Below are 19,595 nucleotides of genomic sequence, written 5' to 3'. Positions count from 1 at the left end.
TGCATTTTTGTCTGGATAAAGAGCAAGACCAAGTTGCTGTACAGATAAGGTTTATTAAGAGGCATAGCTTGTACAATCAGATCTCTCCTTTCAGTCTTAGAGCTGATGTGTCCCCTTCCCTAGCAAAGTGACTACATAAACAACTATCTCTAACAGCACTTCACTGCTGCTGTATACACATTAGTCAAAAAGTTCCCCTTCTCCGTGAGCAAAACTCTTAAAGAGAGAATCCCCCAGAATCTTTCTTCATACACTGCTAGTGGAGTTTAGAGATGTTTGAGCAGGGATTAGACATATGAAAGTGTGGCTTCTAAATCAGGTGTGGAGAACCACTGGCCCTCCAGAAATTGCTGAACCACAACTTCCAGCATTTCTGTTTGCTGGGTCTGATGGAAATTTTAGTTTAGCTTTCTGGTGTGCTAAAAGTTCCTCACACCTGCTTTAAATGTACCAAATACTCAGCAAAGAATGAGATTTCCGTAAACCTTTTATTATCATCTATTAGTCATCAAATAAAGTTTGTACAGTCTACAGAGCAATTCAACCTCAAGTACTATCACGCTTACTGCAAAAATATTGAAAACGAAGCGAAAAGGAAACTATAGTTTGTACCTGTAATACTTTAATAGGAACATCAACACTGGCACCAGAGATGGTAGAAAGGCAGTTAAGAAATATCATTAGAAAGATAAAACAAATAATGAATAATATTTAGGGACCAATCCACTCAAATGTGGGCACAGCACCCACACATAGGCCCAGGTTGCATGTGATGCTAAACCATGGTTTAGCACTACATGCATGTGCTGGATGGAGCTTTGAGCAAACCTTCAGGCTCACATGCCCCCCTCCCCCCCCACACGTGCCCTCTCCTGAATGGCCAGGAACTTGGGTAGCATTTAGTTTCACTATCCACTAATCCTAGCTCTCTGTTGCCAAAGATTTAAAACAAGCGGGCAAGTTAAAAAGCCAGCTTCAAAAAACACAACTTGTACTGAAACAGACTAGTTTGTTTTAAATCATGCTCTCTGGTTCCAATTTAATAAGCCAAGATTTGTGCAAAATTATCTAAACACTGCATAACTCCTTGTCCCAGTCAAGTTGGAGGAGAAGAGGGAGGAGTGTGAGAACTGGAGGCTTACATGGGTTCGTTCTAGCTCATACATGTGGTATTAAAGCATGGTTTTAGCATTACTTGCAAACAAGCCCATTGAGTCTCACAGCACTAATAGAGCTCTGTTTTCATCATTCCCTACCACAGTAGTACTGACATTTGTAGGTGCATGGGAGCACGACAGAGCCTTGGAGACCTATGCATACCTTCCACATTTTCACTAAGCCCTCCCTCTTTGTGCCATGCAAGTTACTCAACTGGATCAAGCCCTATGTTTTATGAAACATTAAAAATACGTATCATCAAGGGTCTACAGAGGCCCAACTGGACTCTCCTGTACATTGAACCTGCACTCAACTGGAACAATAAATAGCAGATGTTATGGAAACAAATGAATTTAATACATAGCCTGTGGAACACATGCATTTATTGTAGCCTTATGTTCTAGCTTCTATTTTAAAGAATGTGGCTGTGGACATAAATACAGCAGCAACGTATTTTAAAGGATCATAAATTCAAGGCCAAAAAATGTAAAGACAAAACAAGTGTGTGGTGTGTGCGTGTGAATGCATAAATGATTTGCTAATTTTCAGCATTTTGGTAGTTGTACCGATGATTCTGGAAGTCCCAGCTGCTAACAGGCGCTTTACCTTCCAAGAATGGGTTAAACTACATGGCAACAAAGAAAAAGGCAGATAATATAAATGCCACACTTTACTGTTAACACAGTAAAGGGTAAATATTTTTGTGATGTTAATATGACTTACCTTCACATCTCTGTGAATTATGTTATTATCATGACAATAGCGTAGTGCTTCCAGTATCTGTCTCATGTAATGACTGCAAAATCAAAATATAAATAAAATTATTATAGCTTTACAAATATAGCATAGGAATTGTACTCAGGTTGTTTTTGAGACCATTTTAAGGTCCAAGGCTGCAATCTTATATACACTTTACTAGGAATAAGCTCTGTTGGATACAGTAAGTGTTACATTTGAGTAAACCTAGGATTTCACCATTAGTCCCTAGAAAGAGCAGATAACCTCCCTCTCTCAGCCAAATGGATTATCAATTGACAAGGAATTGGAGAGAAAAAAGGTGTCTTGCCAGGTGTCATCCTGTAACCAACCACAGATATGATTTATAGACTTCTGCTGCCCTCCTAGACTTATGGATTAGTTCACAAAATATCTAAATCCAGTGGTTCCTTTCCTAGTTTCCCTCCATAGCAGCCCTTTCTGCATGCAGTATCTACTATTGGATCAAACACTAGCATATGATGTATGCAACATGCACATATTAGCTGCATTTGGACTTCACATTAAGCTATGGTTTAGTGAGACACCTGCTTCGAGGCTCACACCTTATTTTTAACTATCAAAGCTAATATACTTCTTCTCCATAACACTGTCCAGTTCTTTATTAAAATCAACTCAACTAGTGGTCATCACTACATCTTATGGAAATTAATTCCCTGTTAATTATGCATCACATGAGAAAACTTTTCTCTGTCATGAATGTAATATATGTATGAGAATATATATATGAGAGAGATTAATACTAGGGTTTTAAGGGAGGAATAATATTTGTTTATTCTGACTAGATTAAAGGTAAAGGTAAAGGTACCCCTGCCCGTACGGGCCAGTCATGTCCAACTCTGGGGTTGCGTGCTCATCTCGCTCTAGAGGCTGTGAGCTGGCGCCGTTGAAGACACTTCCGGGTCACGTGGCAAGCGTGATGAAGCTGCAGCTGGCGAGCCAGCACCAGCGCAGCACACGGAAACGCCGTTTACCTTCCCGCTATAAAGCGGTCCCTATTTATCTACTTGCACTTAAGAGTGCTTTCGAACTGCTAGGTGGGCAGGAGCTGGGACCGAAAGACGGGAGCTCACCCCGCCGCGGGGATTCGAACCGCCGACCATACGATCGGCAAGTCCTAGGCACTGGGGTTTTACCCACAGCGCCACCCGCATCCCTATAGATCTAGTCCCTGACTAGATTACCCACAATTTATTTTGCCCCCTCTTAGTTGCCTTTTCGAAACTATGTAAAGCAGTTTTGGACACAGAGCAGTCAAAATTACAGTATTGAAATGAGAGTTCATTGCATTGGAAATCTTGAACTGAAGGATGGAATAGAAATGTTTTAAATGAAGAAACAAAATGTTTATCTTTTAGGAATTCCTAACATTGAATTTGCCTTTTGTCTGCTCCAATTCTAAAATTTCCAATGAGCACTCTACCAATCACTTAAAAATTGTTTCTTTAGTAAACTGTAAGCTCCTTGAGGCAGAGAACTGTATTATGTTCTTTTGCAAAGTATCATACACAGTGATGACGCTATGCTGCTGATAATTATCATAGTCTTAATCTTCCAACTCTCCTAGTTTTGACTGTTGGATTTATCTGGCTTTTAAATGCTAATCTGCTGAAGTCTAATTACACTGGATTGTATAAATTTCAATTGATAGTGTATCATTTTCATTTTTTGGTAAACTACTTTGGGAGGCTGTATGTGTGAAAGGTGGCATATTAATGTTTAATAACATTTCCCCTAGGGACTAGTACTCACCTATGCAATCCCACATGTTCATTCTGAAGCAACAATGGTATTTAAATTCATCACTATGTTATTTTCCCCATGCTGCAATTTACTTTGCCCAGTGGATGGCACTCTTCTACTCTGGACTAAACTAGCGCCAAAATAAGTGTTACTACATACAGAATGGTGTGAAAAATCTGGATTTTTAAAGATTTGCAGATTAACATATGCCATACTTCTGAAAAGCTACCTTTTATGAAACTACCCTTTATTCAAAACAGAGCTGAAAAAGGAATAGTGAATAAAAGACCCAAAATTTATTCCATGTGTAAGAATACATCCTAGTTTTCAGTTTGCTTATTATTTACTGAACTTGTACACCTTTCACCCAACAAGGGTTTAAAGACTGTTTAAAGCAAAATAAAAACAAATTAAAAGCAATCCAGTTAAAGCCAATAACAAAAAAACCACACAACATAAAAATCAACAGAACACAGTGGCAATTATGGAACATAAGACAGCAACTGAACTAACAAGTGTCTCAGCCTGCCTACAGGACTCCAAAAGAGCCAAAATGCACATCTTGTGGAAGAACTTTCCTCTATTTGAGGGATCAGGTTGAAAGCTGAACTTTCATTTTGTTGCTACATCTAAATTGACCCACTTAAACTTAGAGTCCTCATAGAAAAACAAAGCAGCAGCACCATTAATAGCTTCAACTGATCAATGTGGACCCCATCTGACTATATGGGTTGTATGCCCAGAACAATTACTTAGTAGTGCTGCAGCAGCTGGTGGAACCAAGCAATTTCAGTGCAACATCCACGTTTCCTTTACACAGCAACATAAAACAGATATTGCTTAATTCCTGAAATAATTTACATGCAGGTAAGCAATACAAGGTGGAATAACTCTTCAAAGCAAACTTTGGTGGTATGCATTTTCCCATTTTCAGGGAAGAACTTACATTCATATCAGCCTGCACACACTTTAAGACTGACAATGGAGGCTCATTGCATGTGCCTGCCTCCAACATGGACAGGACCTTATCTGTAGTGGTCCCATGTCTCTGGAATGCATTACCAACTACACTTTAGCACACACCATTCCCTCAGGTACTTGGGAAAGCATAAAAAACCCAACTTGCTTTTGTTGGATTTTTCTTGAGTTGCTTTTATTCTCCTGTTTACAATCTTGTTGAATGCTTTATTTTGCATTTTAGTATTTGGACTGGAAGTTCACCGTCTTATTTGCTGACTTCTATTAACAGTTTTAATGTTAGATTTGTAGCATACTATACTTTAATTGTAAACAACCTTGAGAGGGTTTTGCCCTTAAAGGGAATATATTAATATATGGATTGTATTGGAGCTATATTAAAAATAACTAAAATCCTCTTACACTTAATTATTCCTTAGCTAACTACACATCAAGCTCACACCATAATGCCAATTTTAAAGTAACAAGCTCCTCAAGAAAACTCCTACTCTGACCAACCTGAAAAATAACGTCCATGCTTTTGGTCTGCCTTGCTTCACTAGGCAGGTAGAACAGAAAAGCACCAAATCAAAAACATCAATTATATTCTCCTCAAACCTGTTCTAAGAATCTTCCACAAAATCTACAATCACAAGAAAACTCTATTTCTCCTAAGATCATTGCACCCCATTTTGTCCATTCATTTTATTGCCACCCTTTGCTATACTATCAAATGCACCCAAACCATTTTTCAGACACACTAGATTTCATCCTTGAGTATATTAAACTACCCTTTCCCTGCCTCTCCCTTCTATCGCCATAAACTCTGTGCCCTTGAAAGCTCTCTGCAACATTTTATGATCTATCATCTATTAAGCTTTACTCATATACTTTTTGGCTTGAAAATATTCCCAATGTCAGACATCCTCAACTCTTGAAATGCTAGATAATTAAACTTTATAAAGGGTAAATAATTCTGGGAAACATAGCCACTGAAGGTGAAAAGCTTCTACCTATAACCTACAAATGTGTAAAAAGAGTGAGAGAAGAAACTCCTCAGACATTTTGTGTTGCTTTGTAAAGCGCGCACACACACACACACACACACACACGCACACGCACACAGAAATTTGGAATATGAAGTTAGTGGGATTTCATTCAGATGGCTCAACCAGAAGAGTTAAGCAATACAACTTATTCATTCAATACAGAGTTATAGAATTCTCTGCCTCACATGTCATGCTAAAACCATGGGTTAGTGTTATAAGGGTGTGCTGCTGTGAGACTAAGGCTTATGCACTCTCTCCTTCCCTCTGCTCCTCATTGTGATGGTGCCAGGGATCTGCTTCCATTTCAAATTAACCAGAGTTTAGGATTAATTCCCAAATCCCAAACTGTGGTTCATAAAGTATGCTTTGGAGCTGGCTTCCTTTCACTAACCATAGTTAAATTTAACTGTAATTGGGTTTGAACACCATGAAAATAAAAGCTTCTGAACTCCTTCCTGGAGGAGGACGAGAGAGTGCACAAGGCTGGCTGTTGCACCTTGTCATAATGCTAATGCAAATGCAGCCAGTGTGTTTTTTTGGGTACTGGTTTACATGATTTTAAGAGTGGAGAGCAAATTCATGGGGATCTTTCAACATCAGCTTATGAGAGCAGCTGACATGGTGACACCAGTCACCAGTGTTACTGCTGCTTACCAGGATGGTTCAGAGGTGAGGCTGGGCCTGCACACCAGCACAGCCAATCTGGTGCTCTTACCAGTGAACTGCAGAGCCCTGACTTTTACACCACCCTGACCCTATCCAGTCTTGGGAACCAGCAGTGACACTGATGTCAAAGGGGCAGCTCTGTGGCACCATTCCACCCACTCTTTAGTTTAATGCAGTGTTCCACTAAATACCAGTTGTCACAGGACAGACAGGCAGGACTATGCTAGCCTCCTAAAAACATCTGACTAGTCACTATTGGAAACAGGATGCTGAAGCAGGCAGACCACTGGCCTAATCTAGCAGGGTTCTTATGTTCTTAATTTACATTTGCTAAATTTTGGCTGGACCAGGGCCTTTTATTCTTTTGCTATTTTTAATTTAAAAAGAAGTATGATTGACAACATATTGCCAGCAGCAGCGTGAGATAGCTGAGTAGTATAAAATGCTGAGACAGCACTGGTACAAAAACATTTTGTTCCACTCTGACTAGCAACAATGTAAATTAATCCCATCGGAAGTTCGAAATCATACCAGCCACCCTTTGGATTTTTAACCCAAATGCATTTTAGTCCACTTTCATACTTTAACATGTATGAAGTTGGTTATAAAAACATACACTCTATGTGCAGTATTTGTGTGTGTATGTATGTATGTACACACACACACACACACACACACACACACACACACAAATGTTGGATATTTAAGCATCTAATATTAGTCATTTATGCCCCCTCCATTCTCCCTAACGATTTAATTAAAAAAAGAATACATACCTGGCTACAGCCTCACTGTACACAAAGCCAGCATCTGCTCTCTTTACAATTTCAAAGCAGAGGTCTGCACCATCCATACTGCAGGTTAAAAAAGTAAGAAAAATGTGATTGTAGAACAGGAAATAGAAATGTAATAATGATAACGCTCCAATTTTACACTTTTGAAAGTATTCTAAAGAATCTCACACATTACACTAACCAAAATCTTAGACACAATTTTTTTATTTTTAATGACCAACAATATTTGAAGTCTTAACCATCTTTCTTATTGCAAGCTCAGTGCAGCTCAAAATGTAATAGAGTTGTGAAGAATGGTTAGGGCATGAACAGCTATCAGTATTTCTAAATGCTTATGGGTACAGTTGGAAACAAAGTTAACTAAAATACCGTATTTTTCGCCCTATAGGATGCACTGGCCCATAGGACGCACCTAGATTTTTTTTGGGGGGGGGAGAAAATAAAGGGGAAAAAATTATTTCCCCCTCCACAGGCGCGGGGCTGGGGTGGGGGAAGCCCGAGCTTCCCCCGACCCCAGCCCCCAGAACGGGTCCCAGAGCGATGTCGAAGCTGTGCGCAGCTTCGGCATCGCTCTGGGAGCTTGGGGGCTGGGGAAGCCCAAGCTTCCCCCGACCCCAGCCCCCAGAATGGCTTCAGGAAGCTCTGCGCAACCCTTGGGGCTCCGCCGGGCTCCGGAGGGTTGCGCGGAGCTGCTCGGAGCCTGGAGAGCGAGAGGGGTCGGTGCGCACCGACCCCTCTCGCTCTCTAGGCTTCAGTGAAAGCCTGTATTCGTCCCATAGGACGCACACACATTTCCCCTTCATTTTTGGAGGGGAAAAAGTGCGTCCTATAGGGCGAAAAATACGGTATGTAAAGAATCCACCTGTACCATTTCTACATGTATACTCCTGTATACTCTGTATACTGCACCAAAAATAAGACATTATTACCAAGCCAGTTTGTGATTGCCACTGCTTCTTTGCAACAAAGCAGTGTCAGAAGGAGACAATCTATAGAAGTAGAAAAGTGCTGAGAGGAAGAGGGGTGCTTAACCCACTTCCATTTGTCACTTTCCCACTGTAACTCTCCCTTACCAGCTGGGATTCCAAACCTGTGTATGCAACAAAGCAAGTCTGTAACCAGGGAAGAAGTAGGGTGAAGAAGCAGTAGTAAGCAAAAGGTGGTTAGGTAACATCTCATTTCCTACACTCTTTTTCTGCCAAGTGTGGAGATTCATAATATGATTTATTTATTTATTTTTAGAAAATTTGCTGTTGTGATAATTGTCTCTGGAATGACAATTCACTTTTAAAAAAGACAGTTTTATCTTGAAATTTCAGACACTACATGCCTTTACATATTTTACATACCAAACAAAAAATTTACACTATCAGTTTGGAACATGGTGATGTAATAAATGTTTAGCCAGTAGATGGAGACAAACTCCTAACTAAATGATGTGCCATTTAGTTAACCAGCCACATGAGAATCTTAAAGTGCTTCACAAAAATCAGAAAGTGCATTTTTACAATGTGTCCAAGGACCAGACACTGTAATAAGATTTTAATATTTCCCCTTTCCGTTCCCCTTCCTCATAGATGTCTGATCAGGGTAAGAAAAAGTAAGCAACTGCTAGTGAAACTGTAATTATAATCACTGGATTAAAAAATTCATGCTTTAAAAGCATCTAACATCACACAGTAAATCATTGCCTGTATATGATGGCAATCCATTAAATTAAAAAAAATGTTAAGGAAAGTAACTGTGCAATGCCCAATCTGCATTAAAGTAAAGAAATGCTACTATCTGCATGAGTCTTTTAAATAAATAATGATATATTAATATATAACTCTAGATAAATATATTGTCTGGAATCTAAATACTATGTGAGTGATAACCATTTCTAAGCATGCTGGCTATAGTGAGAACTAGATGCTTCAATATTGCATCATGCATAGCTTCTAAGGTTCTCTCAGGTGATTCTTCTGCAAGCATTAAAGGATACAGAAGGAGGGAAGAGCAGAAAAGCATGTGGATATAAACAACACAGTTTAATAAAACAAGCAAGCAAGCAAGCAAGCAAACATTTGCGATCCCATCCCCTCAGAAAAATCCAACTAAGACAAGCATGTTTATGTCCTACTAATTTAGAAAAGAGTTTATCATTTGCTTAGTTTTCTTGTGTTAACATCCATGAGACTTGCTCAAATTTGGCTGGACCTTTCTTATGTCGTAAACATTAAGGTTTTGCTTTATTAGAATGTGTGCATTACAATTATAGTTCAGTATATTAATGAAGTTCCATTTTCTTCATGATACTTTTTATTATATATAGGACAAGTAGCTTGGAAGGAACCGTTTGCAACTATTTGAATCTAATTTAAAAATTATGAAAGGTTAACTACCACCTAATCTAATGTGTTAGCCTATTTTGGTTGGCTTTAAGTGCATGCTTGACCATATGAGCAAAACATATGAAGAGTGTGTATGGAATATATAAATGTAAAACTTACAATTCGAAAACCATGTATAGCATTCCATCGGAACTGTAGGTCTCCAAAAGTTCAACAATATGAGGGTGCTTCAACATGTGACAGATACTGGCTTCTCTTTTCAGATCTGTTGAGAGACAGTCATTGCTGTATAATTTGTACTGATAACAGAACACACACAAATGATGCACAGCCATTTGAATACTTAACACCAAGGTACTGGATTAATTTCTGAACCATTTTCAAGAGTTTAAATAGGTTTGGCATGTTGAACTCTCTCCTTATAGCTGAAGTATTAATGCAACATTTTATAGATATACATATTTTATATATAATGGTATAAAATCAAGATGATTAATTAGACACACAGTAAAGAACAACCCTGCAAATATAAATGAAGACTCATGTGCAGTTATAAAATGCAATGGAAGGGCATTTAACATATGTGTGACAAGATCTGTAAAGGTTATGTAAACACCTGAATCTCATCATGAGGATCCCAACCAATCAGTTCCAGGCCTGGCAGAGTGCACGTCCTTAGAAAGCAACAGGCATATGAATAGGACACCATCAAGTAGGTTGCAGAGTGTAGTTCTTTTCAAATTACAAATGGATAGACACAACCACAAACCTAGTATTCACTGTCACCCTACTCCAACTGCTAAACTTATCTAGCAGACATTTCCAACAACCTCTGCCTCCAATGTTCCTGCAGAACTGACATTTTGAAAATATATGCGTCAGACACTTCCCGTTAAGTGGCAAGTTCATCAAACGCATGTTGAGGTTAAGTAAACTGTCAGTTCCTGTATGCATTTTCATGTGTACCCAACTAGCCATTCATGTGCACTATCTTTCTGACTATCATAATATGGGATCTGGTGCTCCCTACAATCCTCAGACCTACTAGTTTCCCTCGCATGATGGGAAGGCAACCTATATTGAATATATATGACCCTGCAACCTGGACCATAAGTCTAAGTGTCTGAGTCACAAAAAGGGGGGCAGTAGGACCAGACCATGAGTATTGCATTACAATTCTTCAATTGCCAAGATGCTTTGATACAGAAGCAGGTTTTGCAACATAGAAGTGTGGGCTCTCAGTTTCAGCTCCAGGAGGTCAATGTAGGAACAGGATGATGTCACAATAAAGGCAGTGCCATACTAGGCATCCCCAGTTGCTGAGGGCAACAGGACATGGGTCCACAGATGACTACTACTGCCAAATGAAGAATTACCCCTCCAAGGTCCCTGTTTTTTAACCAAGCCTTCCAAGGCTGCAGTCAATCCACTTGCTTCTTCCGAAAAGCTTGTGCTAGACAAAGACATGTGTCCACACAACACAACAATATTTTCTTGCAGCACCAAAATCATATAATAGTTTGTGAAGTTTGACTGGCCCAGCAATGGTACAGGAAAGACTGAGCTACTGCCTGACAAGTCTCCATATCTGCTTAGCCACCCAACAGCTTGCAGTTGTCCCTATGTTGGCCTAAAGGTGATTTTCTAGGTTAAAACCTGCTACTTGTCCTTTGAATTACACCTTGACTATGATTTCAGCAAACCAGACCTGACACCAAGCACAGGAATCAGACTTCATTAGCAATTCTAAGTCAAATCAAGGAAGATTAAAGGAAACAAAAACAAAAAACAAAACAAAAAAAGCCTTTCATACTGTATGAATTACATTTTGCAAGCTTGATTTCAAATCATTTTCTATATAGCAGAAGTACATTCCATGTAACTGTGCCTTGGTAGTAAACATTATTTCACAGGAGATAATTCTAAGAAGAATCAGATTTTTTAAATCCCATCAGCCTGAAATCCAAACAATAGCCAATTGCAGGAAAAAATGTTTCCAAGAGCCAAACATTTCTGAAATTAACTTATCTCTGTTCTAAAGGAGCATGATAGAGACAACATTTTTTTTTTTTATTGCATGTCCTACATTAAGAACCACTGAATGAACTGATCTCCATCTTCTGGAAAAGCAGTATCAAGGATTTTTTAATCACTGTTCTGTATATTCTGAGAGGAAAATAACTAGTTTCAGTTAACAAGCAGACACAATGGGAAATGTTTTCACACAGCTGAACTCTCAGCATGCATAAAGAACACTACGCTAAGTAAAAAAGGACATTCCTCTTGCCTTGAATAAAGCACAAAGCTACATATACTGAAGTATTTAATGACAGACAATTAATTCTCTTCTATTTATCACAGGGACATTTAGCAGCAGGTCATTGTTAAAGTGGCCCAGGTATCCATTCCTGCCCCCCCCCCCAATATATTTTTCTTTTCTTTCTTTGCTACAGGGCAGCTGGACACATTGCAAACTGCACTGCTGGTGAGACCCCAGCTGTCTACCACCTTCATTTGGAGAGGGCCCATTCCAACATATTGGGCCCAGAAAACCCTGTTGGCACACCACAGATCAGAGTAAGTCCCAACAGCAGGAGCCAGAGTGTGCTGTTCCCTGCCCCCCTGAAATCTTAAATGTACATCTGGCACCTAACATTATGCCTAACAGCAGAAAGCAAGCTTCCATTCTATAGCACATCAACTGATGGGCAGTAAAGTCCAAACCTCAGGTGGTTTAAAGTACCATACAGCTCTCTTTGCAAGTCCTGCATGGTGCTTTGAAGTCCCTACTTTGGGACTTAAAGCATCCAATTACCCAATGTCATTGTGAAGTCAAGTGATTGACAGGCAGGCAACCCTGCCCACTTGTCAAATTTGGCCCATGAGGCTAAGATCTGATGATGATCTAGTCCAGGGTGGTCCAGCCCAATAGTCCTTTTTTTGACAGTCTTTGGAAGCCATTCAGAAGAGAAGTAGCTGTGAGGCGTGAGTGAGTCCCTATTTTTCCAAACAACCAAATGCCTCTGCCACCACCCCCACCTTAGAGAACCAGGGGATGGAGCATCTCTCTATGTTACGCAGGTGTGCTAATGAGCAAATCACTACAGCCTGTGAAGCACGACATTTGCCCTCTTCCTCCTTTATGGCACGGAACTGTACAACAACCAAAGTTCCCTGTTTATCACTCGTACCACAGGTTATTTTGCTCGTTGCTATGTGACTGGTGGTTTCTTGGTGGTTTTCATCCTCGAACCAAGGGTAGCTCAGGTAAGCAGAGGTGAGAGCAGGCTGATGAACTGCAGATCAAAGTTTGGAGTATGACGTCCATACTTTTCAGAGACAGCCTTTGGGCTGGGAAGCAGGGGAATGGATGTCATGGGCTGCCTGCTCTCTTCATCCTTCTACTGCTTGGGCTCTGGTCCTCTTGCTCATTCCCATTCCAGGGGCCCTAGTTGTGCTATGTGTGCCTAAGCATAGCCACCTTGTGTCCTTCAGAGCCACAAGGGTCAGCTGACAGCATGGCTTAAAAAAAAAGCAGCAGGCAAGTAGGCAGTTTGTGCTCACACAGACTTTTCTGGCTGCTTTTCGATCATAGATGGATGAAGCTTTCGTTAAGGGCACGTGGGATGCAATCTCAGCTTATTATAGAGTAAGACCCATTGGAATAAATAGGACTTACTCTTGAGTAACTGCACACAAGCTTATGACCAGGATGGGGCATCTATGATCCTCCAAATGTTGTTGGTCTGCTATCCCTTCCTATTGTCTGTGCTTATTGTGGATGATGGGAGGTTGAGGTCAGCAGCATCTGGAGGGCCACAGAGGGGTGGATGAGGGAAGAGGGTGGGCTGCAGGGTGCACTGTCCCATAGCATGCTTGTGGGGTGGGGTGTGTGTGAACGGGTGAAGTTAACAGCAGTGGCAGTGGTTGGTTCTCCTTCTGCTCCTTCCTCCCAGCCTTCCCATAATGCTCATATGTTCTGCGGTGGCACCAGTGGTCCTGTGAGGAGGGGAGGGCAGGGTGGCAGAGCATAGCCTTCTAAAATAATTTGTGCATTAAATTTTGTTTAATAAATAAATACATTAAAGCTATTAATTTGGTATATTAAATAATATGAACTATATTGTGAACACTTTAATTTACGATATGGAAATTTAATTTGGTGTGTGGCCCACACGTTCTGTACTGAAGTAGTCTTGCATTTTCACTTGGTCTGAGAGGCTGGACCACCCAGATCTAGGCCATGGAGCCAAAAAGGTTCCTTAATGTGGTCTAGTTAGTATGTGCTGTACAGTGGTACCTCGGGTTACAGATGCTTCAGGTTACAGACTCCGCTAACCCAGAAATAGTACCTCGGGTTAAGAACTTTGCTTCAGGATGAGAACAGAAATCGGGCAGCGGCGGCACAGCAGCGGGAGGCCCCATTAGCTAAAGTGGTGCTTCAGGTTAAGAACAGTTTCAGGTTAAGAACAGGCCTCCAGAACGAATTAAGTTCTTAACCCGAGGTACCACTGTATTCAATATAGGGCTAAGAATATTGTTCTGCTGTGCAAAGAGAAATCCTTCCACTGACATAATCATCTCCCCCTCTCGTTCCTCTGTGCCCCCTAAATCTGTTCTGGGAATTCCCCACCCCCCAGAGCATATTTGGGGTGAGCATGAGGGAAGAGGAGAAATGTCATGCTATTTTGAATACCACACTATTTTCTGATAAGCTGAAGATTATTTTATAGGATTGAGACGCTATCAGAATCAGCTGACATGATTTGCACAGGATAGATAGGAAATTTAAAGCATTTAAAGGCTGACATGCCATAGCATGCAAACACACAGAACTGTGCTTGAGGACAATGAATATGTATGGTTTGTTGGCCTTAAAAGATACTGTAGTTTCTTTTTAGGCAATTACTAGAATTTAACCAGTAAGGCATATGGGGGGGGGGGGGACATGAGCATAGGTCTTTACATAATTAGACACTCTTTTGCATAGAGAATTCTACAAATATAACTTCTGACTCACCACACCCTACTAATAACAAAAGGCCAAATTACTGAGCAGTGCATTTTTACTCACAGCTAATCAAAGCCTTTCAGAAGCAAAGATGGACAATAAAATAGCTAGAAATTTCAACTCCAAGACATAGGTTACTTCAAAATACAGTGGAAAATAGCTATTTTGTAAAGGAACACAACCACAAGAGAACAATAAAAATAAGAGGTACTATTCAGACAAAAGTACAGCATGTTTAATTCTGACTGAAATAGAATCAAACTTAAAATCTGCTTAATTGGATTGTGCCCAAGGACATTTAAAATTTCACTACTGAAGTTTCACAGATATTCACTTATCTGAGGGAAGTGGGGGGGGGAATAAATGTCCAGATTTGGAAATAAAATATTACTTTTCATAACGTAGCAATCCAATTCATCTGACTGAATGGACATATTTTTAAAAGGAGAGGGGAAGATCATGTGCATCAAGAGTATGATAATCAGTCTCCCCCCTACCTGCTTGAGTTCCTTGTTACAGCTGACTCTAAAGACAACCCTACAACTACAAACATATAGGAAAATACCAGGCGCAATTTCTTTAGTGCAGAGCAATCTGACCAAGGGAGGTAGTACCGTATTTTTCCTTCTATAACACGCAGATTTTTTCTCCTAAAAAGGAAGGGGAAATGTCTGTGCGTGTTATTGAGCGAATGTGTGGTCCCTGGAGCCAAATGGCACGAGGGGAGGCAAAAAAAATCAGGCAAAAATCAAATCGCGCGTCTCGGAGAAGGGAAACCTGAAAAGAGGAAGCGGCTGCTTTCCTGCATTCTGCCTCAGGGTCTTACTGCCCACCCACCTCTGTTTCCTTGCTGTGTTTGCTCAAATGGAACAAAGAGCAGGGAAAGCCCCTCCCCTCCAGGCAAGCAGAGGGGAAAGCAGAGTGTCGTCTCTGTGCTCCGGTGCTGCTGAAAACATGCAGGAGGGAGAGAGAGAGCGCGCGCGCGAGCTGGCTGGCTTGGGTGGGTAGGTGAGGGAAAACTTTTGCCTTCCTTTCCTCCTTCCCGTTATACCCCTCTCCTGCATTCTTAGCCAGCTGCTTCTCTGCACACCCCTCTCGTGCTCCTTGTCCGTTCTGTGTTTTTCCTTCCTTCCCCACTTAAAATGTGGTTAAAAAGCATGGATCCACATGGATCCTCAGGATCTTTGCATTGGGTCACCCCAAATTCACCATCAGATCACATAGCATGTCCATGGCTACAGCCTGCCCCCCCAAAATCACGCACCCACTGTTGCCTGGGGCTGCAATGGTGCAAAAACGTGGTTACAAAGCATGGATCCACAGGGATTCTCAGGATTTTTGCATTGGGTCACCCCAAATTCACCATCAGATCACATGTCTGTGGCCACAGCATGAAGCAAAAAAATGATACATCGACTGTTTCATTCAGAATGTTTTTTCCCTTGTTTTCCTCCTCTAAAAACGATGTGCGTGTTATGGTCAGGTGCGTGTTATAGAGCGAAAAATACGGTAGTTGTTAATTTCTACAAAACATTAATGCTCTTGGGCACAATATGGTAAAGCAGTTTTAAGTTAAGCAGTTTGGGCTTTTAAAAGTTTTTAAAACTCTGGAGCATTTAAGTAGTAAACTGGGGACGCACTTTAAAAGAATTGCTTGTGCATGAAGATACTGCATTCATGGATTAAAGCTAAAAGATAGGAAGACTCAAATTCCATGTACCCAGAGGGAACTTTAGATTCCTTCCTTAAACAGCTGCTCCTGTTTTTCCCTTCCTTCATTCACCAAAGGAGGACACTTTCAAAAAACCAAAAACCAAAAACCAAAAGCATGGCATGGGGCTTGAGCTTCATTTAAAAAACAACAACAAACAAACAAAAAACCAAAGAGTGAAAAAAGCTCTACTGGGCATACTCACAATTTTTACTCAGCTAACTGACTATTAATTTCACTTTGCAGGAGTGACACTTGGCAGTTAAACCATTATCTATACTGTACAGAGATCATAATTCAGATTAAATCAAGAGGTTGTATTTGACACAGAATCATTCAGCATTTTACAGCAACTTTTCTGAGAGCTCTTAAATTAAACTAAACTTCTAATTCACTTAATACTTCTAATTCAACCGCACCAATTAATGATAATGTTTCTACTTTATGAACCATTTTTAGGTGATAAGCATCACTATGCCTGATTCTTCAGAGTGGGCATAATCTAGATCAGTGTTTCCCAACCTTGGGTCTCCAGCTGCTGTTGGACTACAATTCCCATCATCCCTGACCATTGGTCTTGCTAGCAAGGGATGATGGGAATTGTAGTCCAAAAACAGCTGGAGACCCAAGGTTGGGAAACACTGATCTAGATCACCAAAAGGACAGCGCCTGAACATGGAGGGATCTCCATGGGACTTAATTGCAGCCATGTTTTCTCACATTGATGATGCACACACGGGAAGTCTGTATTTGTTTCCCACATTCCTATCCAGCCTCCCTCTCTATCTCTAGGAGGTGTACACAGGTCTTCCATTGCTCAATGCACATACAAATCACCCATACACTTGGGTAAAGAAACACATTCTATGATAATCCCTCCATGTGCATGGATCAAGCCCAGTACTGTTTATAACTACTGTAGTCTAAAACTGTAAGATATGGCTATGTCTGCAAGCTTTTCTGTTTCCTTCAACATCCTAGATGTGTGACAGAAAAGAAGTTTGTTGTATAAAATTGGTCCAGGTTTTTTCAAAAACACACCCACAAAGCTTAGATTTGAGAAATCATCCAAACAAACCATTACCCTATGCAGACATTTAATTAAGTGCAAATTTCTTACCTCCTTTCATGTACATATTTAGCCATTCCCTGAATATCATCTCTAGTTCCTATTCCTAGACAAGGTCTTGAAGTTAATTTATATTTGGGTTTATCGTTCACACCTGCAATGAGTTACTGTCACCATTGATACAGTGTAATGTATTCATAAAAACCTTATTGCCAACATGCTCAGGATTTTATCTTATTTTACTTTTATCACTTGACCAGCAGATATTTCTTATTGTTACCACCCTCTATAAAAATTAGTACTACAATCTTATTGTAATTGTAAAATAATATAGTTGAGCATTTCCTGAATTTGAAATCAATATTTAACACCAGTGGTTCTTAAACTTTTTTTCTGGGCCACACTTTCAGAATAAAAATTTGCTCACACCACACTGATCTTTTTATTAATAGGAAATACATTGGAAAACAAAAAGAAACAACTCCTAGCAGTACTTGATTTATAACATAAAACACAACTACTTTATTATATAATCACAGGACATCCAGAAAGTATAAAACAATGCATCTACATGAGAAAATGAATCATTCCCAAAATATAATTATAAACGAGCCTCTTACATATGTGCCTTAAGTATGTATACGAACTTAAGGAGAAGTGTGGGCTTGCTTTTGCTAGGTAATCTCATTTATATCAGGTCTAATTTGAGACAGACAAACTCTCATCAACATTAAGAAGCCATTCTCTTTTCTGATCTTTCATATTTGTCAGAGTTAAAAATCACTGTTCACCACAATATGGCATGGAGAACTGTAGAAGAATAGCCAAAGCTCTTGAAGAGAGGCATGGATACTGTTTCTGGTTGTACAGTATATCCCAAAATAATTATTTTGATACTGTACTATACTATACAGTCATACCTCATATTACATCTGCTTCATGTTACGTTCTTTCAGGTTACGTCCCGCGGCGACCTGGAAGTACCGGAAAGGGTTACTTCCGGGTTTCGCCGCTCGTGCATGTGCAGAAACGGCGAATTACAACCCGTGCGTGCACAGACGCGCCGCTGCGGGTTATGCTCTTTTCATGTTGCAAACAGGCCTGTTCACAACCAGAGGTACAACTGTAGTACACCGAAATGTCCCGGAATAACTGAACCATGCTTCCTCAATTTCTACAATTTCCACTCAGCTTTGTGCCCAGGCAATAGTCATAGTTCCCCCTGTGCACATCCACATTAATTCATTCCTAACCACTTCCCCACCCCCTTTGGTTCACATATGGCAATCACTGCACTTTGTCAAGGGGCCAACTGAACATGTATCTTTCCCAGTCTCCTTCTCCCTCTGTCTCCACATATTGATTAGCAATCAATTCTGTTGCAATTCTTTCTATTATAATTCTTTCTGGACTGTTTTACCTCCTTCCGAATGTCATTGGTAAAAGGCACATGGTTCTTTAAATGGCCATGTTGATAACATTATAAAGACCAGTTCGTTGCTAGGCATTCTTTGGATTTAGCAGCATGGCAGGCACAGTAGGTACTTATCAGTGTTGCAATAATGGCAAGAGATGTGGGGAGAAAAGAGTATTGGTGTGATGGTTGAAATTGTCACAGTAACTGAAACCTGCTTTCAAAGTGATTTTCTCCTCTAAAACTTATGGGTAAGACATTTGAGGGGATTTGTCACAAGTGGTCACAAATGCTCAATACCAGTCTACTGACAGTCCCCACAGTCTACTCAGCTGCCTAGGCTAGCAAAGATGCTGAAAAGGTGGTTGTGGATGCCCTGAGATATTTGTATATGTGAATCATTTTTATACTACAGTATCTGAAAGCTTATTTTTTAAAACCCCAAATAGTATCAGTATACTTTTATATGACACAAACAATACTAATACTCTAACTGATTCTGCCATCACTTATACATATAATACCCAGTAGATTCTGCTACTTCCTGGAACACTGAGAAAGTGTCAATGGACTGTATTTGAAGTGATAAATTACAACACTACCAAGACTGATGATACAGAACCAAATACTATGAATACTAATATTTGCTTCAATAGAATTTTGCATATACTAGATTTGCTAGTTGTCAGAATTCATTACAAGGCATTTAATACAATTTTTGTTCCATTACAAGATACCTGCATTACATGGACACTTTGATAATTTCCCCCCTCTCGTTTATGTGTTATGCATATATGGAAAGTGACTGCTTCACCATTAAGAAGGATCAATGAAATAATACTCATTTTCCCCCATGAAGCATCAATTTCTTAGGTAATTGTATTTTAAAAGCAAAAACCTACTAGGCCTTTTT

At 40.1% G+C, this 19,595-nt stretch overlaps 1 protein-coding gene and 1 long non-coding RNA gene across 14 annotated transcripts in view; one reads left to right on the top strand and one right to left on the bottom strand.

Annotated features, from left to right (window-relative positions):
* Positions 1-19,595, bottom strand: part of CASK (calcium/calmodulin dependent serine protein kinase) — a 125,515-nt gene that overhangs the window by 68,549 nt on the left and 37,371 nt on the right. For all 13 annotated transcript variants that reach the window (XM_081858577.1, XM_081858581.1, XM_081858573.1 and 10 more), the window contains 3 exons: positions 9,637-9,742; positions 7,127-7,204; positions 1,882-1,954 (listed from right to left, as the gene is read on the bottom strand). In XM_081858577.1, the coding sequence (XP_081714703.1) occupies positions 1,882-1,954; positions 7,127-7,204; positions 9,637-9,742 (257 nt within the window). The remainder of the gene's footprint in view (positions 1-1,881; positions 1,955-7,126; positions 7,205-9,636; positions 9,743-19,595) is intronic.
* On the top strand, positions 662-15,206 carry LOC309340121. Its single transcript, XR_014155815.1, has 2 exons — positions 662-892; positions 15,092-15,206. It is a non-coding gene; the product is annotated as an uncharacterized lncRNA (long non-coding RNA).

Source organism: Podarcis erhardii (genome assembly GCF_964252035.2).
Source record: "Podarcis erhardii genome assembly, chromosome: 4".
NCBI lineage: Eukaryota > Metazoa > Chordata > Lepidosauria > Squamata > Lacertidae > Podarcis > Podarcis erhardii.
Note: the sequence above shows the minus strand (reverse complement) of the source record. Positions and strands in the feature narration are given on the sequence as shown.